Raw genomic sequence first — 23719 nt, forward strand, 5'->3', positions numbered from 1 at the left:
GGCCGCTGCCTTAGGATTATTAAACATTCTAATGCGCTGCTCTAGGTAAATCAGAGAGACCACGGACTCTCGCACCAATCGTCGTTCGCTTCCGATTTTTCGGGCGATAAGAGACATCGTTCCAACGATGAAAGCGCCTTTCCATCTCTCTACAAACCGGTACCTCAAAGATTCCACGATGCTTACGGATGAATGAAGATGTTCCCGAATGATTCAACTTCCTACGAAAATATCCGAAAGAATCGCGGGTGGTGGGAGAGGGAGGAAGGGAGGGGGAAGGGAGTCACGCGTCACACCAGTGAGACTTCCGCCGTTAATCGCGTCCGGATTCCGGCAGAAAAAGCGACAAGTCACGACAACCTTTTGCGGTACACTTATTTAAATAAACTCGTTTAATATAGATTGTTGCGATAAAAATAATAAATAATACATGGGATATCTCACGGAATGTTCCGGAAAGATAAATGTGTGAAAAAACATTTATTAAAATTTTTTTTAAGATTCTGTTCTACGACGAAAATCCAGAAAAGATTCATTATTAATTATATCTCTCGATCTTATAAGGTTAGAATTTTAGATTAGATTTTTCAAGTTAGGTTTTTTAGGTTTTAAGTATTTTTCGCGGCTTGTTTTTTAAAAAATTACTGTCAAAAATATTAATTATTAAGTATTTTATTGTTACATCCAAGCAAACTGACGTCATTAAACGTTAAAATGACGTCATTTTGACATCTAATGACGTACGCTTGCTACCTGGATATATGCCGCGATTCTCGGTGTTGGATCTTATTATATGTGTTATAGACTTTAATTATTTTATTCATTATTTGTGCAGCTTGTAGAACGAGAAACTTAACCTAATTTTCTATATCGCCCCGATAACTTGCGATGCATCGACAATCAGCAAGTGACATCCATTCTTTATTCGCATCGTACATCGTACGTGCCGATTGCTTTGACATTTATATTCTCATACAGGCAGATTATGTGGAATTATTGTTAACTATTTAATTTTTTTGAAGATTTGTTATAAAGCTGAGAATTTATTAGAATAATTTTATAGCTTAGCAAAAGTAAAGAAGCCATAACTCATTGATAAATCATTCTTTTTTAGTTTTTTTTTTCTTTTTATATCGTATCTTTAACGAACATACTACATTCTTTTTATTATAAAAGAATGTTTAACAAATAAAAATAGTATAAAATAGAAGATTCCCTTTCTAAAAAAGGCATGTTAAGTCAATTCTCGAAAGCTTCGAAATGTTGCCTTTTTTTCGCGATGCTGATTGGCTGTCTCGATTCGCATTGTACGTTATATTCGTATAGCATTGAGCTGTCATAGCGAGGGTTAACAGTTTGACAGTTGTTTAAAATAAAATTAAATAAAATTAAATAAAATCATGAAATGAAATCAGACAATGACGCGTGCGCGCAGCACGCGCTTGTGTTGTCTAGTAAAATAAAATAGAATATAAAATAATATAATAAAATAATAGAATATAAAAAATTACAGACAACACATAATCTGATCATAAAAAGAAAATAAATATATTATTGGAAATAAATATATTTGAAAATAAATATATTATGGATCGTCAATCAAATTATAAGCTCAATTCTCCAAAGTATTTTTCAATTTTTATCCAAGATACAATCAATTGGCGACGCAACCATAAACTCATGCGAGACGCGACGAGTTCGCGACACAAATTCTAACCGAAGACCCACTTTCGTGCACGTTCAGTCCTCTCCGCGGGAGTTTTGTCTCGTCTGGGAGAAGAAAGAGGAAAAATATCCAGAACGAACGACACGAGTGCAGCGCCAAATTAATGCTGGCTCTTGTTCGTTCGTTTGCTCCTCGTGGAATTCTCAAAGCGATCCACGTGAATCGTGTTTCGGCGGTTAAGGAGGGGCCTTTCTCCGGTTAGTGGGTCGAAGAAAGTAGTGGCCAGAATGTGGTGGTTCACCTTGGTTAATATTTGTTCATTTGACGCCAGGCCAGGTCACATCGATAGCGATGGCGTATTAGAACTCTTAAGTGGATGTCTATAATAATTGACTTCTTTAAAAATAATAGCGTTTCTCGTGATAAAAATCAAATCTTTGTTTTGAAGAAATTGTCTCTAATTTTTAAACATTTCAGACATCAAGTCAAATTTTGATGTACAATTTCAAAAATAATTGTTTATAATAAATACAGACTCAAAATTGCTTGGTTCACTTGTGTGACGTTTTAAATGTATTATAGTTTTCTTCGACAGAATAAATCCCATTACTATTTTGAATGATGATTCGATCTTCGCAGAGTTTCCTAAAGTGTCGACGAATGACGTAAACGACCCACAAATATGTAGGTCATCCCGATCGCATGTGGAAGACAAACGAGTTTTTACGTAATACCTCATGGAATAATCATCATCGATCGGATGCTGCGCACCTCCAATTTCCGCGTCCGCGGTTGCATCGATGATGAAGAAAAAAAAAGAAGAAAGAATCGAACAAAGTTCCGACGTGCAGTCGCGCTTGTCAGCGCGATTAGATTTACGTGGCGATTAAGGCGGAGTAATCGCGTGTTCGTGACATTGACGTCTCTCGTGATGCGAAGAGACCAATTTGTGCAATTATAATCTAACCATAATGATCGTTTCCTGATGCGATGATTGACGACACAGTAAATACCCGATTATTTCGGAAGAAGATCGCTTCCTTGGATATATAATTATATAAGGATTAATCGCTTAGGAGAAATCGCGATCTTTTTCTTCACTGTATTTTTTTAAGTTGCAAAAGAAATCTCAATCTTCAATTTCGTCCCCTGATTTTATCAAACATAGACAGTACACGTCTCTTATTTATCTCTTCACTGAAAAATTGTATTCTCATTTTTTTAGAATACCTATTCTAAAATGGACGCCTAAAGGATTCCCTTATTTTAAGAGAGGAATCCTCTAAAGCAAAATTTCCCAAAGTGGACGCTACCGCTCCTGTGGGCGCTGGAGGGATCTGAGGGGGCTTTGCTCGCTTTAGGGGCAGTACGGGGGCGTTGAAATATTCTTTTAAGCAAACTCTTATCCACTTTATTATATAGATATACAATTATGCATCATCACAAGAATCATATGTATCAATCGTTAATATATGTTGACAACAACAGTGTTGTATAATGTAAGGTTTAAAATTTCAGTTCCAAATTGTTTTATTTTAACTACGCTTACAATTTTATTATTAGTTAAGATAGAGATAAGAGATAGAAATTTCCCGAGGGGGGCGCTGAAAAAAATTATGTTTGAAAAAGGGGCGGTGAACCAAAAAAGTTTGGGAAACTCTGCTCTAAAGATTAGTATCAGAGATATTCCTAATTTAGAAAAATGTAGACGAAATAGGATTTATTTTATAACACACAGACAAAGGAAAACTATAAAAAGAAAGCATAGATACAGATCGAGCATGAGGCACGAGACCTGGGTTTTGAACGATTAAATTAGGTTATGTTATACATTACTTACTCGTTAACACTTTTCTTAAGTCGCTCGCCTTCTTTTTGGAGACACTTAATAACTTCGTCCTCTATTATATTCTAATGAACTAAAACCATTCATTGATAAACACTGCACTGTACTATAAATTGCAACACTATATACTACCATATACATTACTGCAACAATATATGACTATACAACGCCAAATAAAACAGCATACGACCGTTTGTCATTAACACAATAAATATAATCTTAGTTTTAAAGATATTCTAGAAACACTTAAGAATATCTGTTAAGAGAAATTTTATAGTATACTATCCTCTTATTTCGAGAATACAATTGTTTCGGTGTTCAACATGTCTTTGATACAAAAATGCCCCCGCATAAGTAATTGGAAAAGGTGTACTTTTATGCTATTATAACAAATTTATTAGGGATATCTTTTCTTTCAAGGAATCTTTTTACTCGGCCCATTTTGATAATCAGCACACACTTTGCTCCGTTTTCCATCTTGGAGTCACGCCCACACATTCGTCAGAGAAAGAAAGAAGGCGTAAGTGTAATCAATGGGCCGTAATCTTAAGTGATTTTACAGCAAATCAATAGACGGCCAATCGCGATTCTTTTTGAAACGGTGAAAGCCGAGAGAGGAGAGACGGTACTCGTGCAGGAAAGAAAAAAGAAAAATCCTCCGGCGGCGTGTTATTAAATTAGAAAACGTTCGCGAGGAGCTTTTTTGAGCGTGTTGGAAAGTACTCCCTTGCATTTTGCACGGAAATTTTGCGCAGTAACGCGTATAGAAACATTAGAGAGCAGCAAGAAGCCGGTAATGTCGATAATTAAACTCGAAAGTAGAACATTTAACAATCTTACAAAAGTTCCTCGCCGAACTTGACACGGTTATTCACAGGAACTGAAAATATTTTTTCCCAATCTTGTTCCGAGATCCTGTCGCGGATAGGAAAATTTGTGACAACGACATTTTAATGAACGTACGCCTTCTCCACGGTGAAGAATTACGCGCGAGAGCGTAAAGATGCCCCAATGATGACAATCCTTGAAGAGTAGAAGCTCTACATTTCTACTTCTCTCCGCTTTCGACAAAAAATTATAGATCTATTTAAAATCATCAAAGCTTTCCGGCAATCTTATAAGAGATCATCAAGATTACCTTCCTTCAAAAAGGAACTAGGGATAATGTAATCAACTCAAAGAGTGGCCAGGTGTCTCTTTCGTCCCCTCATTTGTAGCCCTAAGAGCGCGGCGCCATTGGTCGAGTCCCCATCGTGCTGATACCAAGCTGACGAGAGAGGAAGGAGGTCACCCGGTCACCCAGATGAGGTTCCTTGCTCCTTCGTCGCGTCGCGTCGCGTCGACGATGCCCAGTCCCAGGGTGCCCCACTGTCTCGACGTACCCGACCAATCCTGTCCTCTGTTTTCATGCCGACCGCCGAACCTGTCGGCGATCCGACACCCGCGGTACCGGTGCCGTGAGTCCAGATTTAAGCTTCTTCTTTGCCGGGCAGGATCTCCGAAGATTCTTCTCATCCGCAGTTGCGCGCGTCAGTGAATTCGTCCGGCCGCGCGACCTGATCCTGAGATCATCCGAGATCTGCTGGGATCGTTCATCGCCGAACGCCCCGTTTTGATCGGAACAAACGTAATTTTGGAGAACGTGTCATGGCTGTGAGAGCTACGATCTTGGTGCTGATGTTCACACTGGTGGTCGTCGCGTCCGCCGGATTGCTCGGTGAGCTGTTGGGACGCGCTGTGAATGAAATTTGATTGAATATATGCTGGTGCGAAAATTCAAACTCGCGCGGAAACAGATGACAATCGATAAACACGCGTCGGAGATTTCAACGCCTGGAGGATGGGTGCACGGCATGTTTGCTTTGTTTCTCATCAAGGATTCATTTTTGGAATCAATCATCTGATAAGCACAAAAATCTATTACTATTACTTTTTATTTGTGTGGGAAACAAAATATCGTACAGATTTTTGTCAGAGAATAAGCTCGTTGACATAGTTTTATAAAGAAATCTACTTTTCACTCAATATTTACAATCTCTAATAACTTAGATAATCTTAGATATATTGATCGTTTATTTGTGAGATTACATAAAAAATGTTTAAAATATATATTATGCAATTTCAAATTAATATACATATTCAGCTTTAAATAAACATGAAAATTGTCTCTCATATAAATCCATTTGAATAAAAGATTTAAATTAAAGGATAAGATCCTTTAATTTTTATTTTCACCTGATATGATCAACTTTAAGCTTTTCTTCCCTTGTCTTTATATTACCTTATCTTTAAAATAACAACTGTTCTTAAAACCGTCATTCAGTATCTCGGTCCGGCGAGAAAGTCTGCCAATGGAAATTCATACATTAACACATTTAAAACCCAGCATATAGTTCCTAACAGTAATATCTATTGTGGGCTATAAATGTTTTAAATGTCGCAGCCTGATTCGTCATTTCCGACCGCCGAGAAAAAGAAAGAGAGAGATTCCAAAGCAAACTTTTACGACGTAGTGAAACGTGCGTAGAAATTCGGCTTCCATTTGACTTTCGATCGACGGCGACTTTCGTTTTGTTCCGATTTCTCTGCACCGAGTTTCTCTGTTCGCGCGAGAGTTTCTTATCTCTAGCACAACATACATCACCACGTGTGTCTTCTGTCTTCTGCCCGCAGAGACCCTGCTCTCGTGGGATCTGCCGGAGGTCGAGGCGAGATCGACCACGTCTCAGTCCAAATGCCTGTGTCAGACTTCCGGTTGTCTCTGCTGCGTCGACCTGAATCTGACAGCCGCGATCGATATAGGTGGCCCGGTTTGCATCAATCTCAGGCAGAAGGAGCAGAATGTGTCCCTGAATCTGTCTTATCGCGATAATCCCATTCACAATGCGACGATAAGGATCGGCAAGTAGTCACAAAAATATTATAATAATAATTATAACAATTATAATAATGAAGTCTTTCATTTGCATTAAATGTCCAAATAAATCAAACTTTATTCAAATGCAACTTTATTAACATAAATTAGACTTGTTGACCCTCTATAACTTTCGGATACTAACAATTAATTTACAATTTGTAAATATTTTATTATAAAAAACGATTTATAACTTTAAAATCACAATATTTATATGTAATATAATTTTATATATGGAAGTAAAATATAGTCTACGTTTGGAATTAAACAGAGATTGCATTTGGACATTGCATTTGGAACATTTTACTTTAAAAACGCTTTTACACTCTGGCATCTTGAAAAAGAATATCTTTTTATGGAACAGGATTTTTTCCTAGGGTTTTAATGTAAAGTTTTCTTCCTCTGATTCATTAATAAATTCAATATTACTATCAATAATATTTATCCAGCAAATAATATTGGTTGTTCTTCATCCGAGTTTGACAAAAAATCATCTGATTTATAACCACTGATTTTTTTAGCTCCATATTTTTTGTTTGCTTAAGTTTTGCAACGCTTAAATTTCAGGTCTATAATATTATAGAACATATAAAGAAGCAAAACGTAAATATTATCAAAAATATTCGACATGTCATTATAGTTTGACGTGACATGAAAGTCACAAAGTTATATATTATGTAAAAATAGCAACAAAATTATTACATAAAAAATTAAAAAAGGGGTAATTGTTGTACAAACCTTTAAAACTATTATATAATCCTTTTCTTATTTATATATTGAAATAATGGAAAAAAAAGGAACGATAAATATTCGCACAAAATAATCGTTACATGATTTCAAAATGAACAATACGCACTCTGGTATATGAAAACAAGAACCGCAAATCGCTATAAACAAAACACAATTCCTTGAATATGAAAAAGTGATAACAATAAGATGCATCTTATGGCGAAAAAACAAGAAATAAGACTTAAAAAATATAGATATATAAGTGATGAATTCAAAGTTACATAGCGTTACAACAGAGAGTTAAATTGAAATAAAATTGAAAATCGAAAATCACACAAATACGTATTCATACGTAATCTTCTCCCCATGCAATCTTTATATTTGACACTTTCACACATCTACCGATAAAATTAAGTTTGCAACCTTCAATGTCCGCACTTTTGCAGCGAATGCGGCCAATAAACCGACGTGCATGAACCTCTTGTTAGATGTGGCGCAAATCTGCGCGAGATTCACGTCAGTGAAGCAAGCCGAAATCGGTGGCTACGATGGTTGTGTAGCAATCGAGCCAGTTTTATTGGATAGAGCACTAGCCACATACCACATGGGATGCTTCAACTTCCATCAAGGTGTCCGGCAGGTGGAAATACCCGCGTAAGTAATATATCTCTACGATATTTCCCGTCCGGAAGAAGCTCATACTGTCATAAAACGTACAATTAATCTCAGCAAAATTTCTTCTTTTTTTTCAAATCTTACACAGCATTACGGAGACGACGGAACCCGTCACCGACACCACAGATGATGAAGACGACAGCTTGAACACCGACGAGCTGATCGCCGCGGTGTCCGCCAGCGCCGAACAGGGTATCGCGATGTTCACTCAATGGCTGGGTCTCAATCTCAATCCAAAGCTGAATTTGACGGGCAAAGAGACTGGACCACCGCAACATCAACATCCGGATCATCAACAGCGAGCCGATTCCTCGAGATCGGCCCGTAATATGGCAGACGACCATATTAGCGAGAAGAGCGACGAGCAGTTCAAGCAGCTGCTGAGCGCTCAAGACAACGTTCTAAAGGGCTCGGCGACCATCGGACAGTCCAACGACATGGAGACCACCTTCGTTTACTCCAAGCCGACCGATTTGATGATCGAGAGAAACGCGACCGAGGAAACCAAGAGGAAACTCGAAGCGGAAGTCGCCGCGCCGCAGCATCGGGTCGTGGTACCCAAGGAGTCGAGGAGGGGTGGAAGGGCGTACAATATTCATCAACACGTCAATGAGATTTGACGTGATCTGCTGAGAACTCGACACATTCTTTAGAGCTTTAGGATGCCGCACGTAGACTATACTTGTACGTAAGCACGCGGAGCTGGGCTGCTGGAGAGAAGAAGATCGATTCGTTGGGCTGTTGCTGATCAAAGGGTCTACAATTAGCTACCGGTAATTCCAATCTTCACGATTGCACAATCGTGATAATATTTTGTGACTCTAATAGAATGGCAATGAATTGTCAACCTGCGCAAAGATAGACAGAATTGTGAATCTGCGAAATAATTGAACTGATACAACATAAATATAAATATCTTGAAAGTAGAGCGACTAATATCGTTACTTGATCGATAAAAGTAAAGAAATAAAATTCTCTTCTTTTTATCAGACTATACGTAGATAAGATGTCAATTATTAATTAATTCTTGATTATTTCCAGCTATTTATGTATATAAGGTGGATTTTGATATCGCGAAAGCCGTGTTTACTTGCCCAGCCCCGTTAGTATGATCTCTCGTGTTTGTGATCACATGTTTGCTCCCGATTTCACTTGAAAATCGTTGCCGTTCTCGGAACGATACTAATCTTCTCGCGATAATTGCTGATAAATCTTGATTACACGTACGTTCGATCCGCTATATGGTTTTAGTGAAAAAAACAGCTGATCAGAACTGCGCTAACTCGCGATTCGTTTATCTTCAAAATAGGAAAGAGGAATGAAAATTACGCACGACGACACACATGGAATTTCGATAAATAGAAACGTCGTCCTATAAACATAAGCAAGGAGCGTTTTTAATTATGCGTGTATTATTTATTTCACTTTTTTTTACGCGCGTACTAAATATTAAAAGTGCAATGACGCCGCCTCTGTATACGTACATATATATGCAAAAATATGAGTTGCATTTGCTGCAAATCGTACACGTCATTTATATTAAGAGAAATGAGATACAGAGATTTCATTGAAAAAGAAAAATTAATTTTACATGCGCGTGCCAACGCAATCGATTGCATCATCATATAATCTTAATCTTCTGTTATTTCGCGCGCGGCAAAATTGCTACTAATTTCTTCTAATTAATACTACAAATTTAAATATTATACAAAATTAAAATATACAGAACGAGAAAATACACAAAAAAAGCTAATAATTCCTCTACTTGCTACAAAATCGCATGTAATTTTCTGCGCGCATTTTTTTTCAACGCGATGCTAGAGTAAAATTGTATATTTTGCACATTATTTATGTAGCTTGAAAGTTGAATAAAATTGTTTGACGAGGGATTTCTTTCTTTATTTAAATCCTTTTTTTGCGCAATTCAACTTTTTCAACGCTATCAACGAGAAAGTCTAGACCAATAGTTCAAGTTATTTTAACAATGCGAATTTGTAGATAATATTGTAAGTGATAAAATGGTAAGTGATATTATAAATATAATATTATAAATATGATATAATTAAGTTTACAATACATGATTCCAAATTTCAATTCAGTAGATTTGTTAATATTTTTAATTATTAATAGTTTTTTATAGTTAACTTAGAAGTTTTTATCATTTAATTTTTAAAGTTTGTGAAAAATTATTAGGATTAACATTATTAGTTTTAATTGTTTGATTTTATAGAAATAAATTATATTATTTCTTTAGTGTGTGAGAAAATTTTAAAATAATACATTTTAAAATTATAAAATTATTAATTATAAAATTTATAATAATAATTATATTTATATATTTTACATTAATTTGTAATAAACAATTATATATTCTTTTTATTTATTATTTTTTAAGATTAATTTTTTTATTTCAATTTATGTTGTTAGGGGTATATTATGTTAGAGATATATTATGGGTAAGAATTAGAATAATGATGTTTGTGGCTACATAATTTTTATTTATATTATTTGTTAATTTTAAGATTACGAATTTGAAGTTTAACATTTATAGTTATTCAATTGAATAGAGAGTATAGAGAAGAAAAATGTAATAATAATGTTTATAGTGTTAAGTTAATAATTTTATTTATATTCTTTTCTTCAATAAATTTAATATTATGTCATTTAATATTTAAATTTATAATTCCTACATTTATTATAATTGTTTATTAAGGAATAAGGAAAGGTTTTTTGCTCTCAATTACATGAGCAATTGGTCTCTTGTTATTTATTACACTTACTATAAAATACATAAATCAGGAGTTATCTTTCATAAAGAAAATATTCTTCCAAGAATTCATTTTTTAAAAAGTAATTTTATTAGAGAGAGTTAATATATTAATTATTAAAATTTATTTTTCTAAATATTCATACAATCAAAAAAAAGCTAAATTGTAAAAAATAAATTTATTCTACATCATTTTTCAAAATTTCTGTAAATAATATTCAAATTATACAATTTTGTAAAATTTACATATGACTTAAATTTAGTACGATGACGATCGTACAATCTGAAAAGGGTCAATTACAAAGGACGACATTAAATGTAAGAAGTTGGAAGACGAAGAATAGCTGCGTTGTGTTGTCTTAGTCGGTATTATATACACATGCGCGAGTTATACGTCTCTTATATCTAATAATATAATTAAAAGGAGATTTTTCGTATAAAGATTTTTACCAAATTTTGTTTATATTTGAATCACCCTCCTATGTTTTGCAGGATCATATACTTTAATCCTGGATTACTTGAGCCTGTTCACAAAGGAGCACAATACAATAACATAGTGATATTTTGTGTATAATATATTATACTGTCGTATATAATCCTAGTTTACAATATGTCAATCAAATAAATTTTTTTTTAGGATATTTATAAGAAAAAAACATGTTTTCTAAAACAATGAATTTGATAATAATTAAGCATCTCACTCACATGTAATAAAAAATAATACATAATATAAAATATAATAATATAAAAAATAATTTTTTTAAAATTTATTTTAATTAATAATTTTTACAAAACTCGTTTTCTGTGCAAAACAAAATCCAACGAGTTAAACTGGATTATGTATATATTATCTTAATTTAACTCAACCCAGCTTGATCGCTCTTTTAATGAAAAAGATATTTTTAAAAATTATATAATTTTTAAAACTTTATTCTATTTAATTTTTGTTAATTTTTATAAATTTTTAATATTATTAAACATACTAAAAAGTACAGAATGAATAGATTAAATCAGGTTAGGGCTAAATTATTCATAAAAAGTGTAACTTTCAAAATAATTATCAAGTATAACAAGAAAATAAATTGAGATAATAAAATTATTTTTTCATTAGATGTAGCTAAAATTTTTGATTAAATTACCTTTTTAGATCATACATTCTTATAAATATCTCGAAAAAATTTTATTTGATTGATGTCGAAAAGTAGAATATTATCGTGTGTCGTCCTTAAAATAAAACAAGTATACAAACTATTTTAAGCGGAATGTCGAATTTCTGACAAACGTTAATTATATTTCAGAAAATTTAATTTTCGAAATTTTTATTTGTTTTTTTCTATATTAAGTATTTACTCATTAAAATTCTTACACATATTAATAAATGGAAAATATTTCCGGAATTAATTGTTTTCATTTATTTTGCAGATCATACATTATATTCAATGTAGCATCGTTTGGATTAACGGCAATCCTAAATACTAATCGTTATTATTAATTAATTATACAATTCGTTACAGCTTGAAAAATCGATATAAGAAATATATCTGTATATCACCGTATGTATATAATATATATAATTACTTTTTTGCGTTTTTCTTCGTCGTCGCGATTATAAAAAAAACTTTAAAAAAATATTACTAGTCGACTAGATGCTAATAATAATGTTGCTTCTATTTAAAGTAAACGCGTGTGTTTCGATGAAAATATATATACGTATATGTATAATATATATATATATGTATATATAATATAAAGATATGCGCTTTTCTCTATATATGTGTTTTTCGTCTTCGTAATAAAAATATTTTTTGGGCTTCATCTTTGGGCGATCTTCATTAATCTACGCGGTTAGAAATTAATTCTGTTCCTTAACTCTGCGATAACATTCGGACTTTGGGTATCCTGAGAATCGTATGCCTAATTGCAAAAGTATTCATAAAGAATTCATAAAGAAAATGTATAGATGCAATAATAATATAAAAAAATGACAAATTTTTCAAATATTTGTATTTGTGTAATAATAGTTAAAAATGATATATTACGATTAAATAAGAAAAAATCAATTCATTATTATTATTTTGAATTATTCGATAAGAAATTTAATAAAGAATTTGATAAAAGATTCGACTGCCCCTTTTCGTCATTTTTTTAACATCAGTCAGGTCAGGCCATTAGAGATAATCCTGGTCGTAAAACTGATATCTCGATCAATTCCGTTCACTTCGTTGATTTTTGCACACATGTCAATAATAAATGTCTCGTTTCGCTCGTCATTAATAATTATATAAAAATCGCAGATTATTTTTTTCACTTTACAAAAATAAATCGTCTATCAATCACACTAATTGGAGGACTTCGTTGCATAGTATATTCGATAGATATATAATATTCGTAAAATTTTATTCGTTCGATTCATCTATTTTCTATTCGTATGTATATTTGTATGAAAAAACGTGAGAAAAGTCGAAAGCTTAATTTTTTGTTACATCAAAATATCTCTAAGTAATTTTAAACGACATTAGACGATGATTACGAGTTAAATATTAATATTTGATATATATGTAAGGTAAGCCGAATAGATATCGGCCGTTGTACACGATAAAATGCGTTTTGATTCGACAGCATCCACCTATTTGATTATGTCAGATCAGACACATTGCTTTTATTACCGACAATCGCTCTTTGTATAAGCCTTCATCAGTTTGATCATTCCTATATCGATGAAATAAAGCGGAAATCTCTTGATAATGCCTTGATCATGAAAGCGCTACTTGTTGTCCCGGCAGACTCCTCGTCTTAAATATATACAGCGAATCTCTTGATAAGTTCGTTGAAACTTACCGCGGACACAAATATATGAGCAGATAATTTTATCCTTCCACCTTTAAAATCTCAATCCCAAAAATGTGAGACAAATATAGTGCAAGTCTTTCCCGAGCAGAGAAAAAACATCCGGACCCTAGCGTGATTCGATCCTATAAGACCCCTCTCTGTAGGCAAGCACTCCTGCCTTTAAGTCATCCTATATCCCACCGTATTCTCTCTGCTCGCTTACATAGTCTCTGCTTTTTCCGATCTTGTGTTCATTTCTTCTCAATGCGTCAAATTTTACAATCTTCTTCAGTACGAAAACTTTAAGGATCCTGGATACTCACCGCGGCCATGTTGGATTGTGACGTCAGAGGCGAGAAAATACACGCTGAAAATTCTAGCGTGCCATTTTTAGATAAAAAGATATTTTGATGAAACAACTTCAGATGGCTTTAGCACACTTTTAAAATAGTCCGAAAACTATTCTTTCCCTTTGACAATCAACAATCGTAAAATAATCGTATAATATCAGACTTTGTCATGCGGAATGACTGCGCATGTGCAAAGACCAGACGGACTGGGTCTCATATTACAGTCATTTTACAGCTGTTGATTGACTGTCAAGAGGAAAAAATAGTTTTCGAACTATTTTAAAAGTGTGCTAAAGCCATCTGAAGTTGTGTTTCATTAAAATATCTAAAAATAATACGCAAGAATTTTCAGCGTGTGCTTTCTCGCCTCTGACGTCACAATTCCAACATGGCCGGCGAGAGTTCAGGAGCCTTAATTGAAAAAAAATTAGAAATAAAATTATAATCTAAGATGTGAAAATTTGAATCATAAATTTGTCTCACAAAACAGAGAGCTGAGAAAGTGAAAGTGATTCATAAACAGTCTATCTCGATTTATCGCGTATTATTGCTAGCAATAATTATCGATATTGCTATATTATAAATAGTGTTGGAAAAGGTTTTAGAAAAACGTTTGGTAGATAAGAAGATCATTCGTCATCGCAACTCGTCATCATAATTCACTTGACGGGTTGTCTCAGAGCAGGAGGACTAACCGGAGCCAGAGTCAAGGATTCTCTCTTATTCTTCTTATTCACGCGACGTCCTACCTGCAGGACAACGTCACCAGCCTTCACAGACTTGAATTCAGCGATAGCCTCGACGTGGGTCATACCATGAAGAGGTTTCGAATTTATCGATAAAATTTCGTCCCCTGCAAACGTAATAAATTTCGCGAAATATTATCTGTCTCGTATTTGAATACACGATTATACATATATCAAACAATCAAAAATAGAGTTTTATAGCACTTTGCTAAAAACTAAAAACCAATTCGGATAAAAAAAAATATTTCAAATATATAAATTAAATTTCAAATATAATTGAAGAAAAAAGATAAAAATATTTCTTTATTGTAAAAAAAAAAAAAAAAAAAAAAATTTATCTATAAAAATGTTCTCGTTTTGGTTTATGGAAACTAAGAGAGATCCAAAATAAAGTTAACTTATTAAATATGAGTTTTTACCTTCCTTGACAGTGCCTAAATCGGCGGCTTGGCCGTTAGGAAAAACGGTTTTCACGTAGATTCCCATATTTCCGCGAGGACTATCGATACCGCCGACGATACTGAAGCCGAGTCCCTTGTGTCCGGGACCTTTGAGAAATTTAGCAGTCAATATCGTGAAGGACGCGCCGCCCTTACCGGGTCTCGGCAAGGTACAGAAACGCGACTCCTCGCCCTCGGCGGCCTCGTCGATGTCTTCGAGTTCCGAGTCCGTATTCAAGCCTTCGTCCGCATCTTGAGTACCCTAAAAAAAGTCGCATGTCGTTTTAATTGTAGTAAAAATTCTGGAAAAAATTGTATTCTCAAAAGTAAGAAAACAATACTATAAAATCCCTCTTAACAAATATTCTTAAGTGAATTTTCTTTCTAGAACATATTCTATAAATCCTAATTCTTTGTTAATAACAAACTGTCGTATTTTTTTTTTTTTTATACGAACCGTTCATGTTATTATATATTATCATATTATTACAACAATGTATAAGGTTGCAATTTACAATGCACCAGTTTTATCACTAAATAGTTTTAGTTTATTAGAAGAATGGATAAAGTATAAGTGACTCGAAAAAAAAAACTTGAACGATTAAGAGGCGAGAGATTCATTTAGACACAGTGCGATTGGACATATGAATCACTCATATTAACCGGTGCTTAAGGTAATTAACACGATCAGAGAATCCTATGTTCAATTGACCAATAAACAATGTATCTAATTGAATGCCACCCATTTAAGAGAAGTGTTCACGAATAACCTAATGTATAACAGAATTTTAAATTTAATCGTTCATGATCTAGGTTTCATGCCTCACTCTCGATCTATATACTATTTTTAGAGTATTTTTCTCTTAAGATAAGAGAATCCTTTTTTAAAGGCGCCTATTTTAAATCAGCGTTTAAATAGGAAATTGTTAAAATAAGAATACAATTTTTTCAGTGTTTGCTATTTTTAAAATGTTCACATTTCTGTTCACTAAATTAAATTTTTTTTCAAAAAAGTTATTAAGATCTACTTACTTGCCAAGTTTTCAAATTCGCGCCCGAAGAGGTTGGAATATTTGCGACACTTCTGCTGTTATGTCTTCTCGGGTTCCTCTTACCAGGACTCCTGTCAGCACAGCCTAGACTACACGGTGCGTCTTCTTTGTTATTACTGCCGACGCTCAATGTAGCCTCGCCCGTATAATTGTTCACCTGTCCACCGACCTTGAAGTCGGTGGATCTCTTCCGCGGCGTCACTCTAGGTATATGTATTTCCTCGAACGACGGCTCCGACTGATTCCTGGTCTTAGCACTCTTCTGGAAGTGCACGTTCTCGTACGAGTGCTCTCTGGTCTCAGAATTACTTCTGGCCAGATGTCTTCCTGCATAAGGACTACTCGAAATCAGATCGTTGCCGCTTTGACGCTGAAAACGTACATTTTCATAAGAATGATCGTGTACGCTGGCATCGCGGTTTTCCGAGTTGCTCCGTTGAAGAACGGGACGAATCTTCGAACAGCAGGATGGCGGCGAGGATCTCGAATACACTACATTCTCGTAGAGGTCCTTCTGCTCGTAGCTGTCCTGGGAATAAGTGAAAGCGTCGCCGTTGCCGGTAAGAGAACCGGAACAATGAGGTGAGTTCGGAACGCTGCTCTCCGCCAGGGTCTCCAGATTGTCGTGAAAGGGATAGGGCGGTAGAGACGTGGGCTCGCTCGAATCGTAACGATTCTCCTCAAAAGTTTGACTGGAAGACGACGAGGTAAGTGGACTTGGCACGTAAAAGTTGGAAGCGTTGTCCTTTTGCGGGGGAAACACTTCCGTCACGCTGAGAGCCTTCCGCTTCCTGATGCCGGCGTTTATCTTGCTGAACTTGCTGCGGAGCACATGCTGGATATCGGCAATTCCCTTCGTCGTGCCTGCAAGTATCCGTTATCATGGGTTTGTTCTCTATTGCTGCATTGGTAAACTAGTGCACACTGGTGCAATAAGTTAAAGTGAGATAAGTATATTTTGGATTCGTTCTCTATTACTGTACTGGTGAACTAGTGCACACTAGTGCAATAAATTAAAGTAAGATAAGTGGTTTGTTCGTTTTTGCTGCACTGGTGAACTAGTGCACACTGGTGCAATAAGTTAAAGTGAGACAAGTATATTTTGGGTTTGTTCTTTATCGCTGCACTGATGAACTAATGAGACAAATATATTTTGTTTCACTCTAACTTACTGCACTAGTTCATCAGTGCAGCATTAAAGAACAAACTCTTTGTTTCACTCTAACTTACTGTACCAGTGTGCACTAATTCATCAGTGCAGCAATAAAAAACAAATCCAATATATACACGCAGAGTATAAGATATAGATTTCATATCAAAGCAAAATAATATAAAAAATTTGTCCCTTTACAGTGCTTATGACACAAGTTTTAATTTAAATATATTTTAACTTCTGTATTTTAGATATAAATAATTACTTTCAGTAAAAATATATTGTCAAATAGATTCATTGAAGATATACATTGTATATTCAATGAAGATATTAACCTAGCTTAACCTAATCCTAGCCTTTTAAGTTTCGGTTTACAAACCTGGCAGCCTTAAGGAGCTGGTCTGTAACAGTTTCTTCGACGAACTCCCATCCTGAAGACTCTTCGCGGCCGGCGAGGCCTCTCTGCTAGCCGGTGTCGACCTTACCGCGTGTACAACCGCGTGATTCGCGCCACTCTGTATCAGCGCCTCTTGCGGTTCCGATGACTCCTGGACGGAGCATCTTCGTCGCAGCTTCCGCCAGCGCTGACTGATGCTCTTGTTCCACAGGTTCAAGTCTGAAAAGAAAAAAATAAAGTTCCTCAGGATATATCACTCAAGAGGATTATAGGATCATTAATTCTCTCACTCGAAAATGCACTAGAGTTTTAAGAAAAAAAACTAAAAAAGAACTGTTCCGCTTCCCGGTCGTCAGGCTTTAACGACCGGAAACACTTATCTCTTCCCTACACGAGGTGGCACGACATCTTTCTATTTAAGCGCAGATAACGAGTTGGATGAAAAGACGCGTCACGCGGCTTGGATGAATGTAACGGTAACGATAGGACACACTATCGAAAGTAAAACAAAACGAGCGGTGACTCGTGCATGGATATGAAGTTTACTAGTCGCCACTCTTGCTCAAATATATTATTGTTGCAAAAGAATTCTCAGAGAATGATAATATGTTATTTTATTTTAATGTATATAGATATATGTGTGTAAATAATTTTTAATTATATGTATATATAATTATATAAATAATTTTTAATATAAATATATTATAATATTAATTATAATTTATAATATTTATATAAATAATAACACATTTTTCTATAATCGCCTGAAAAGACACGTATCTCACAAAATAAAAGCAATAAATAATAAATATAAATAAAATAAAAATAAAGGATACAGAATGAGTTACTGAAAATTATTATCTTTCATAAATTCTAAAATATATATTTTAAAACAAATGTTTTAAAGATAAGATTACTTTTAACTAAAATTACTATTGTAATTTTAAGAGACATTCTGTGACAGCACGATTTTGTTCCAAGCGCTTGCGAGATTTCAAGATCACATCCAAGATTTTTTTTAAATAGAATCATGTTTTTTTATATATAAATCGATTCTCTTTATTATTCTACATAAAAGAGCACCAAGATATAATCGTTAAAAAATCGATGTTTAAAATATTTTATAATTTATTTTAACATAAAATAAAGCATATATTTGTAATAAAAATATAAACGTTTCCAGTAGAATCTTTATCTCTAAAATTGTCACCGAATAATGAGTAGAATCGATTAATGACTCTATACAAATGCCAAATTGCAGGGTGTAATGGCCTATCTTTTTTGAAATGCAATTATGTACATTTTTCTATATCAATTAATATTTTTTTTTTTTTTTTTTTTGTAAAATTAGTATTTTAAGATTGGTTAAAAATATGGTATAATATATTTATAGTGATTTACTCTGTACTAAATAAATTATGTTACATTTAAGGGAGTACAATAGTGCAATTAATCACACTCTAGAAAGCCAAATCAATAAATCTACAGAACTGTAAATACTAACTAAATTTATCCATTAGAATTGTATCACATAATTTTCTATCAAATGAAAATAAAATATAAAAATAAAAGAGAGAAAAAAGATGTCTTGCCTTATCAAAGATAAATGAGATCTTCGATTATCTCTTATTTATCAAACAAAATTTTTTAAAACTATTTTTTATTTTTATATTTATAAATATAAAACTGAAAAATAGCCTATCATCACGTGAATACACTCAATTGAGTGTAAATGAATATAATCTATACTTTATCTTATCAGGTAAATTACAAGAAAACTTCTCATTTCATCATACATTTCCTAATTCTATCGACTCAATTATGCTCTCACAATTACAACATACTATCGAATCCTTAATTACAATTCAATATAGTCTCCATAGCCTCCCCGTAACATTCACGTGGCCGGAAGACAATGGAACCAGCCTTGAATAAGTGACGTCAATTTCGCAGGGTCGACCTCTCTCCCCTTTTTTCGCCACGGCGCACCTTGAACGGTAACCTAACCTTGAGGAAAGCCGGAGCATAACGCATCTCGCATCACGTGTCCGTCACACGCGGTGTCATGAATTATCGAAGACGAACCTTTACAGGTTCAGGTCGAGTTCACGAAAGAATTATAATATGTGACTATTAAATCCACGATAAATTCGATGTGATACCGATGATACCGAATGACGCACTATATACTGACGCCGTCGGCTGCGCTTATTCTGACGACGGGGTTACCATCATCCTGTGTAAAACGCACTTTCACTTCTCTCGTATCTCTCTCCGGAAGCGTCTGATTTTACGAGGCGCCAACCGGACGTTGCACTCTTTTTCGATCACCTTGTATATAAACGTAAGATGATGTGCACATGTCCAGGTGCTTAATCATCTTTGACGTTTGTAAACATCAGTTCGAACATATGTGTGAAATCATGACGTCGATATTTTTCGATGTGATTTCTAAATTACGTTCAAAATTTTTTACCACAACGATCGATATTAAGGATCGATTGAAGGAATCTGAATCAGAAATTTCTACGAAATAGCGGATATGTTTCTGAGGAATGAAGTATCATACATGGAATTTGTATGCATATATCTCAGCAAATTACTGGAATACTTTACAGAATGGACATATATAGGTTGGAATAAGGCAGAATTCGTAGAATCTCTCCCTTTCAATTCTGAAATGTTCCAATCGTATCTCAAAAAGCGGCGCAATAAACACAATTGGAAGTAAAGTTGTGTATTCATAAAATTGTTTTCCGATATCGGAAATCTCATCGCTCCAAGTGTATCTGATACATGAGATTGTGTGTAATGTCTTATACATATATAGAATTAATTTTTTTTTAATTATATATTAAATATTTTAAATTTTTACAGTTCATCAATCCCTTGAAAGAAGGTAAATAAATTAAACACGATTAGAAGTACTCTTCTCTTCAACATTATTTATTTAATTCACATTATGTCACCACATTATATACGCTTTTGTTTCCAAGATAGCTTAATCCGAGATCTCGATAAGATGGTTTAATCCCGGAACAAGTCGGCACACCATTAATAGAGGCTTAGGGGGAGTGTTGCATTAACATTTGCCGGCATCACGGTATGTTCCATGCAAATTAGTATCGATTGTACAGAGTGCGGAAAAAGCTTTGTCGCAGATATTATCATCGGAAATTTCAATCTCTCCTGTCTCGACAACATCCTTTACACATGAGTCAAAGAGACTGCAGATTTCCGTAGAATTGAGATTAGTTTAAAAATAATTTTCTCCCAAAATAAAATTCAACATTTTCGACTGTGTGTGGGTGTATTATCATTTATATATTTTTCGCTTAATATCACATCTTTGAAATTAAACGGTTGACTCTAATTTGAGTCCAAGTGAATACTCTTCACGAATTCATATCCGGATGATTTTTCCTCGGTGAAGAGGGGTGTTGAACATGTATTTTTCCAAATACAAATGATCATCTCCCCCGCCATTTTTTTATAAATTCATTCTTTCTTTCCAAAGATTATTTGTCACAGAAGCACAGTCATATATTTATACATAATTTTCTTATTTCAACATAAATTTAAAAAGCTTTGTATATCTGCAGACAACTTCATCTTCTTCTCGTTTATGCGATTCTTTATTGAATCATCTCTTTCCTCTTTATATAATTTCCCTCGCGGATGATTTCCCTTTTCACGATATAAACTAGAAAAGTTTGCGTATCCTCATGGATGTAGAATTATTTTCCCATTAACTTCTCGATGCAATTCTTCTTCGGAAAAGAATAATTTCTCCTTCCTCGATGCCATTTCTAACACAAAGAGACAACTCGGCAAGCAATAATAATTTCTCACACTAGGAACTTGGAAAGCTTGTACTCGTCCGGGTGTATCATCATCTGCAGCTCCAGGCGTAGCAATTCGGCGAAGATGTAGAAAAAGCCGACGATGTAAGCCAACATTTTCGTTCCCCGGAAATTGCGGGAAAATCACCAGTCGTGCTGTTGCCAGTCACGATCGTCAATTGTCCCACGATCGTCTCCTCGATCACCACGGAGACGAATATCTCCTCGCGATGATCCGCATACGATGATTCCGCAACGAACGAAGTTCGTGTTTCGAAAATCGCAGGATATATCTACACCGTGCGCGGTCTCGGCACAGACTGGAAGGCCACCACTCTCGGGCAACTTCACGTTGCCATGTATAAGGCGTCACACACGTGTGCGTGCCACACCTGCACGCAACACTCAGTACCTGTGCATACACAGTGACACCGGAAAAAAATGCTTGCGTTTGACCGATTAAAGACGATTTTTTATCAAATAATACTATGAAAGTTTTAAAATTGAACATGAATGTTTCTTTTTAATAAGAAAAATTAATATATTGTGTTGTGGTATATAATTTGTGCAACTAGCAGTTACATATTTTTTTCTTAAAAACAACTATGTGTTATTTCCTTTCATTATTCGATTTCAGCTGATTCCAGTTGGAATCAATTGATTCCTTTCATTATTTTAGATATAAGAAATATTAAGGTAAGATTTCTTTAGGGAGATCAGAGGGGATAATCGGAATTAAAAATCTCGAATCGAGATTATTCCGAAAAAAGTCTTGGCAACGTACCAAGCAAAAATTCGTACCCCGTGCACAAGTATTTAATTCCAGCGAAAAATTAAATTTCGTTGGAATCAACGCACCGAAACCCGCGTACGGCTCCTATAGCCTATTTAATTCTGAATTTATATTTAATATAGAGGAGCCTTTAAATTCTTAATGTTAAGGTAAGATCATCGAAAAATGAATATTTTACGAGATATATATAGGTATATATATATATATATATATATATATATATATATCAGTTTATGTAAAATAATGTGGCATTAAAGTATAAAATATTTCATGAACTTTTATTTTTTTATCCTACCCTTATAACCTTTTATGCTGAATACTGCAAGAAACTAACTTATATGAAAAAATTAGGATGAGTTCATTTAAGGAAACTACATTGACTTTTAAATAACCTTGAAAAATGTTACAAAGGACAATTTTAGGACACGATATTATGTCCTCTTCCAAATCCTTTACAACTTTTAACTGATACATTTTTTCTAAATACTGTTTTGCAAATATTTTTGTTTGTTAAGATTAAAATAAATCACCCTGTATTGAGAGATACTTCAATATTAACCATCGAAAGAAAAACACGTTGAAAATGATTATTTTTAAATATAAATAAATGAATACGAATAGTATTGTAATTATAAGTAATTGAGTATTTTTAAAATGTCTTGTAAGAATAATGTTTAGAATTTTAAATAAATAAAATATTTTTTTTCTTCTTTTTTTTTTAATTCAGCCCAAAATTTTGATCTAAAATTTAAATATAAAAAAATCGCGAAAAAACAGAAGTTGTGCATTAATATAGTGCAATTATAAATTTCGAGAAATTTGATTGAATATTCGAAAGGAAGAAAGAAATGACGGCTTTTTTTAATGGGTCACCGTGTACACGATTGCAGACAGATTGTGTACTGATTGTGAGAACTGTGTGTTAAAGCGGTCTCTTTCACTCACGTATACGTGTGTTTCGTGCATCTGTGCACGCACACACGCGCGCACGTCTATCAATGTACATCACGGCTGCGTGCACACCCTATGTACAGTTGCATTCGTGTACCTCATGTTCAGGCAGGACTTATTATTCTCCACGATAATGTAAGCATGTCCTTTGTGCACAAATACACATGAAAGTAGACACGCGCGCTTTCGTAAAAAAGAGTGAAATTACTTTCGAATAGCAATAATCACCCGTAACAAAAGCTAACTAGTCAAAAATAATTAAATGTACTTTACAGACAATCTTCTTCTTCATTGTCATCATTATCTTTCTTTCTATCCTCTAAATATAAGTAAGATTTGAAATATTACAAATAAAAAATAGCTAACGGAAAATATAAAATAAGAGTATAGAATATAAAAAATTATTTTAAAATCTGTATATATATAATTCTCATTTAATTTGCATATATTAACAAAAAATCTAAATATTATAATAAGAAATTTAATTTAGTAAGTATAAGTTGTAGTAAATTAATATTATAAAATATTTTAATAAATGCTATAATATACTATTAATAAGTTAATTTTAA

General features: G+C 33.9%; 2 protein-coding genes across 2 annotated transcripts in view; one reads left to right on the forward strand and one right to left on the reverse strand.

Annotated features, from left to right (window-relative positions):
* The first annotated feature begins 4901 nt into the window (after positions 1 to 4901).
* Positions 4902 to 9528, forward strand: LOC145940850 (uncharacterized). Its single transcript, XM_083046469.1, has 4 exons — positions 4902 to 5229; positions 6186 to 6413; positions 7602 to 7809; positions 7919 to 9528. Exons 1-4 carry the CDS (start codon positions 5160 to 5162, stop codon positions 8448 to 8450), a joined length of 1038 nt encoding a protein of 345 aa, XP_082902595.1. The 5' UTR covers positions 4902 to 5159; the 3' UTR covers positions 8451 to 9528.
* A 1229-nt stretch (positions 9529 to 10757) lies between these two features.
* LOC145940172 (uncharacterized) overlaps positions 10758 to 23719 on the reverse strand; it is a 40028-nt gene continuing 27066 nt past the window's right edge. The window contains exons 4-7 of the mRNA XM_083045091.1: positions 17547 to 17783; positions 15995 to 16878; positions 14942 to 15224; positions 10758 to 14629 (exon numbers count right to left, since the gene is read on the reverse strand). Of these exons, the coding sequence (XP_082901217.1) occupies positions 14436 to 14629; positions 14942 to 15224; positions 15995 to 16878; positions 17547 to 17783 (1598 nt within the window). The 3' untranslated portion in view covers positions 10758 to 14435. The remainder of the gene's footprint in view (positions 14630 to 14941; positions 15225 to 15994; positions 16879 to 17546; positions 17784 to 23719) is intronic.

This window comes from Prenolepis imparis, unplaced genomic scaffold, assembly GCF_030444845.1.
Source record: "Prenolepis imparis isolate NDT839.2.m4 unplaced genomic scaffold, iyPreImpa1.0 SCAF_9, whole genome shotgun sequence".
NCBI lineage: Eukaryota > Metazoa > Arthropoda > Insecta > Hymenoptera > Formicidae > Prenolepis > Prenolepis imparis.

Coding starts and splice junctions, on each gene's coding strand:
- LOC145940850 (XM_083046469.1), top strand. CDS start 5,160: ATGGCTGTGAGAGCTACGATCTTGGTGCTGATGTTCACACTGGTGGTC. Junction 5,230..6,185: donor CGCGTCCGCCGGATTGCTCG/GTGAGCTGTTGG, acceptor TTCTGCCCGCAG/AGACCCTGCTCTCGTGGGAT. Junction 7,810..7,918: donor CGGCAGGTGGAAATACCCGC/GTAAGTAATATA, acceptor AATCTTACACAG/CATTACGGAGACGACGGAAC.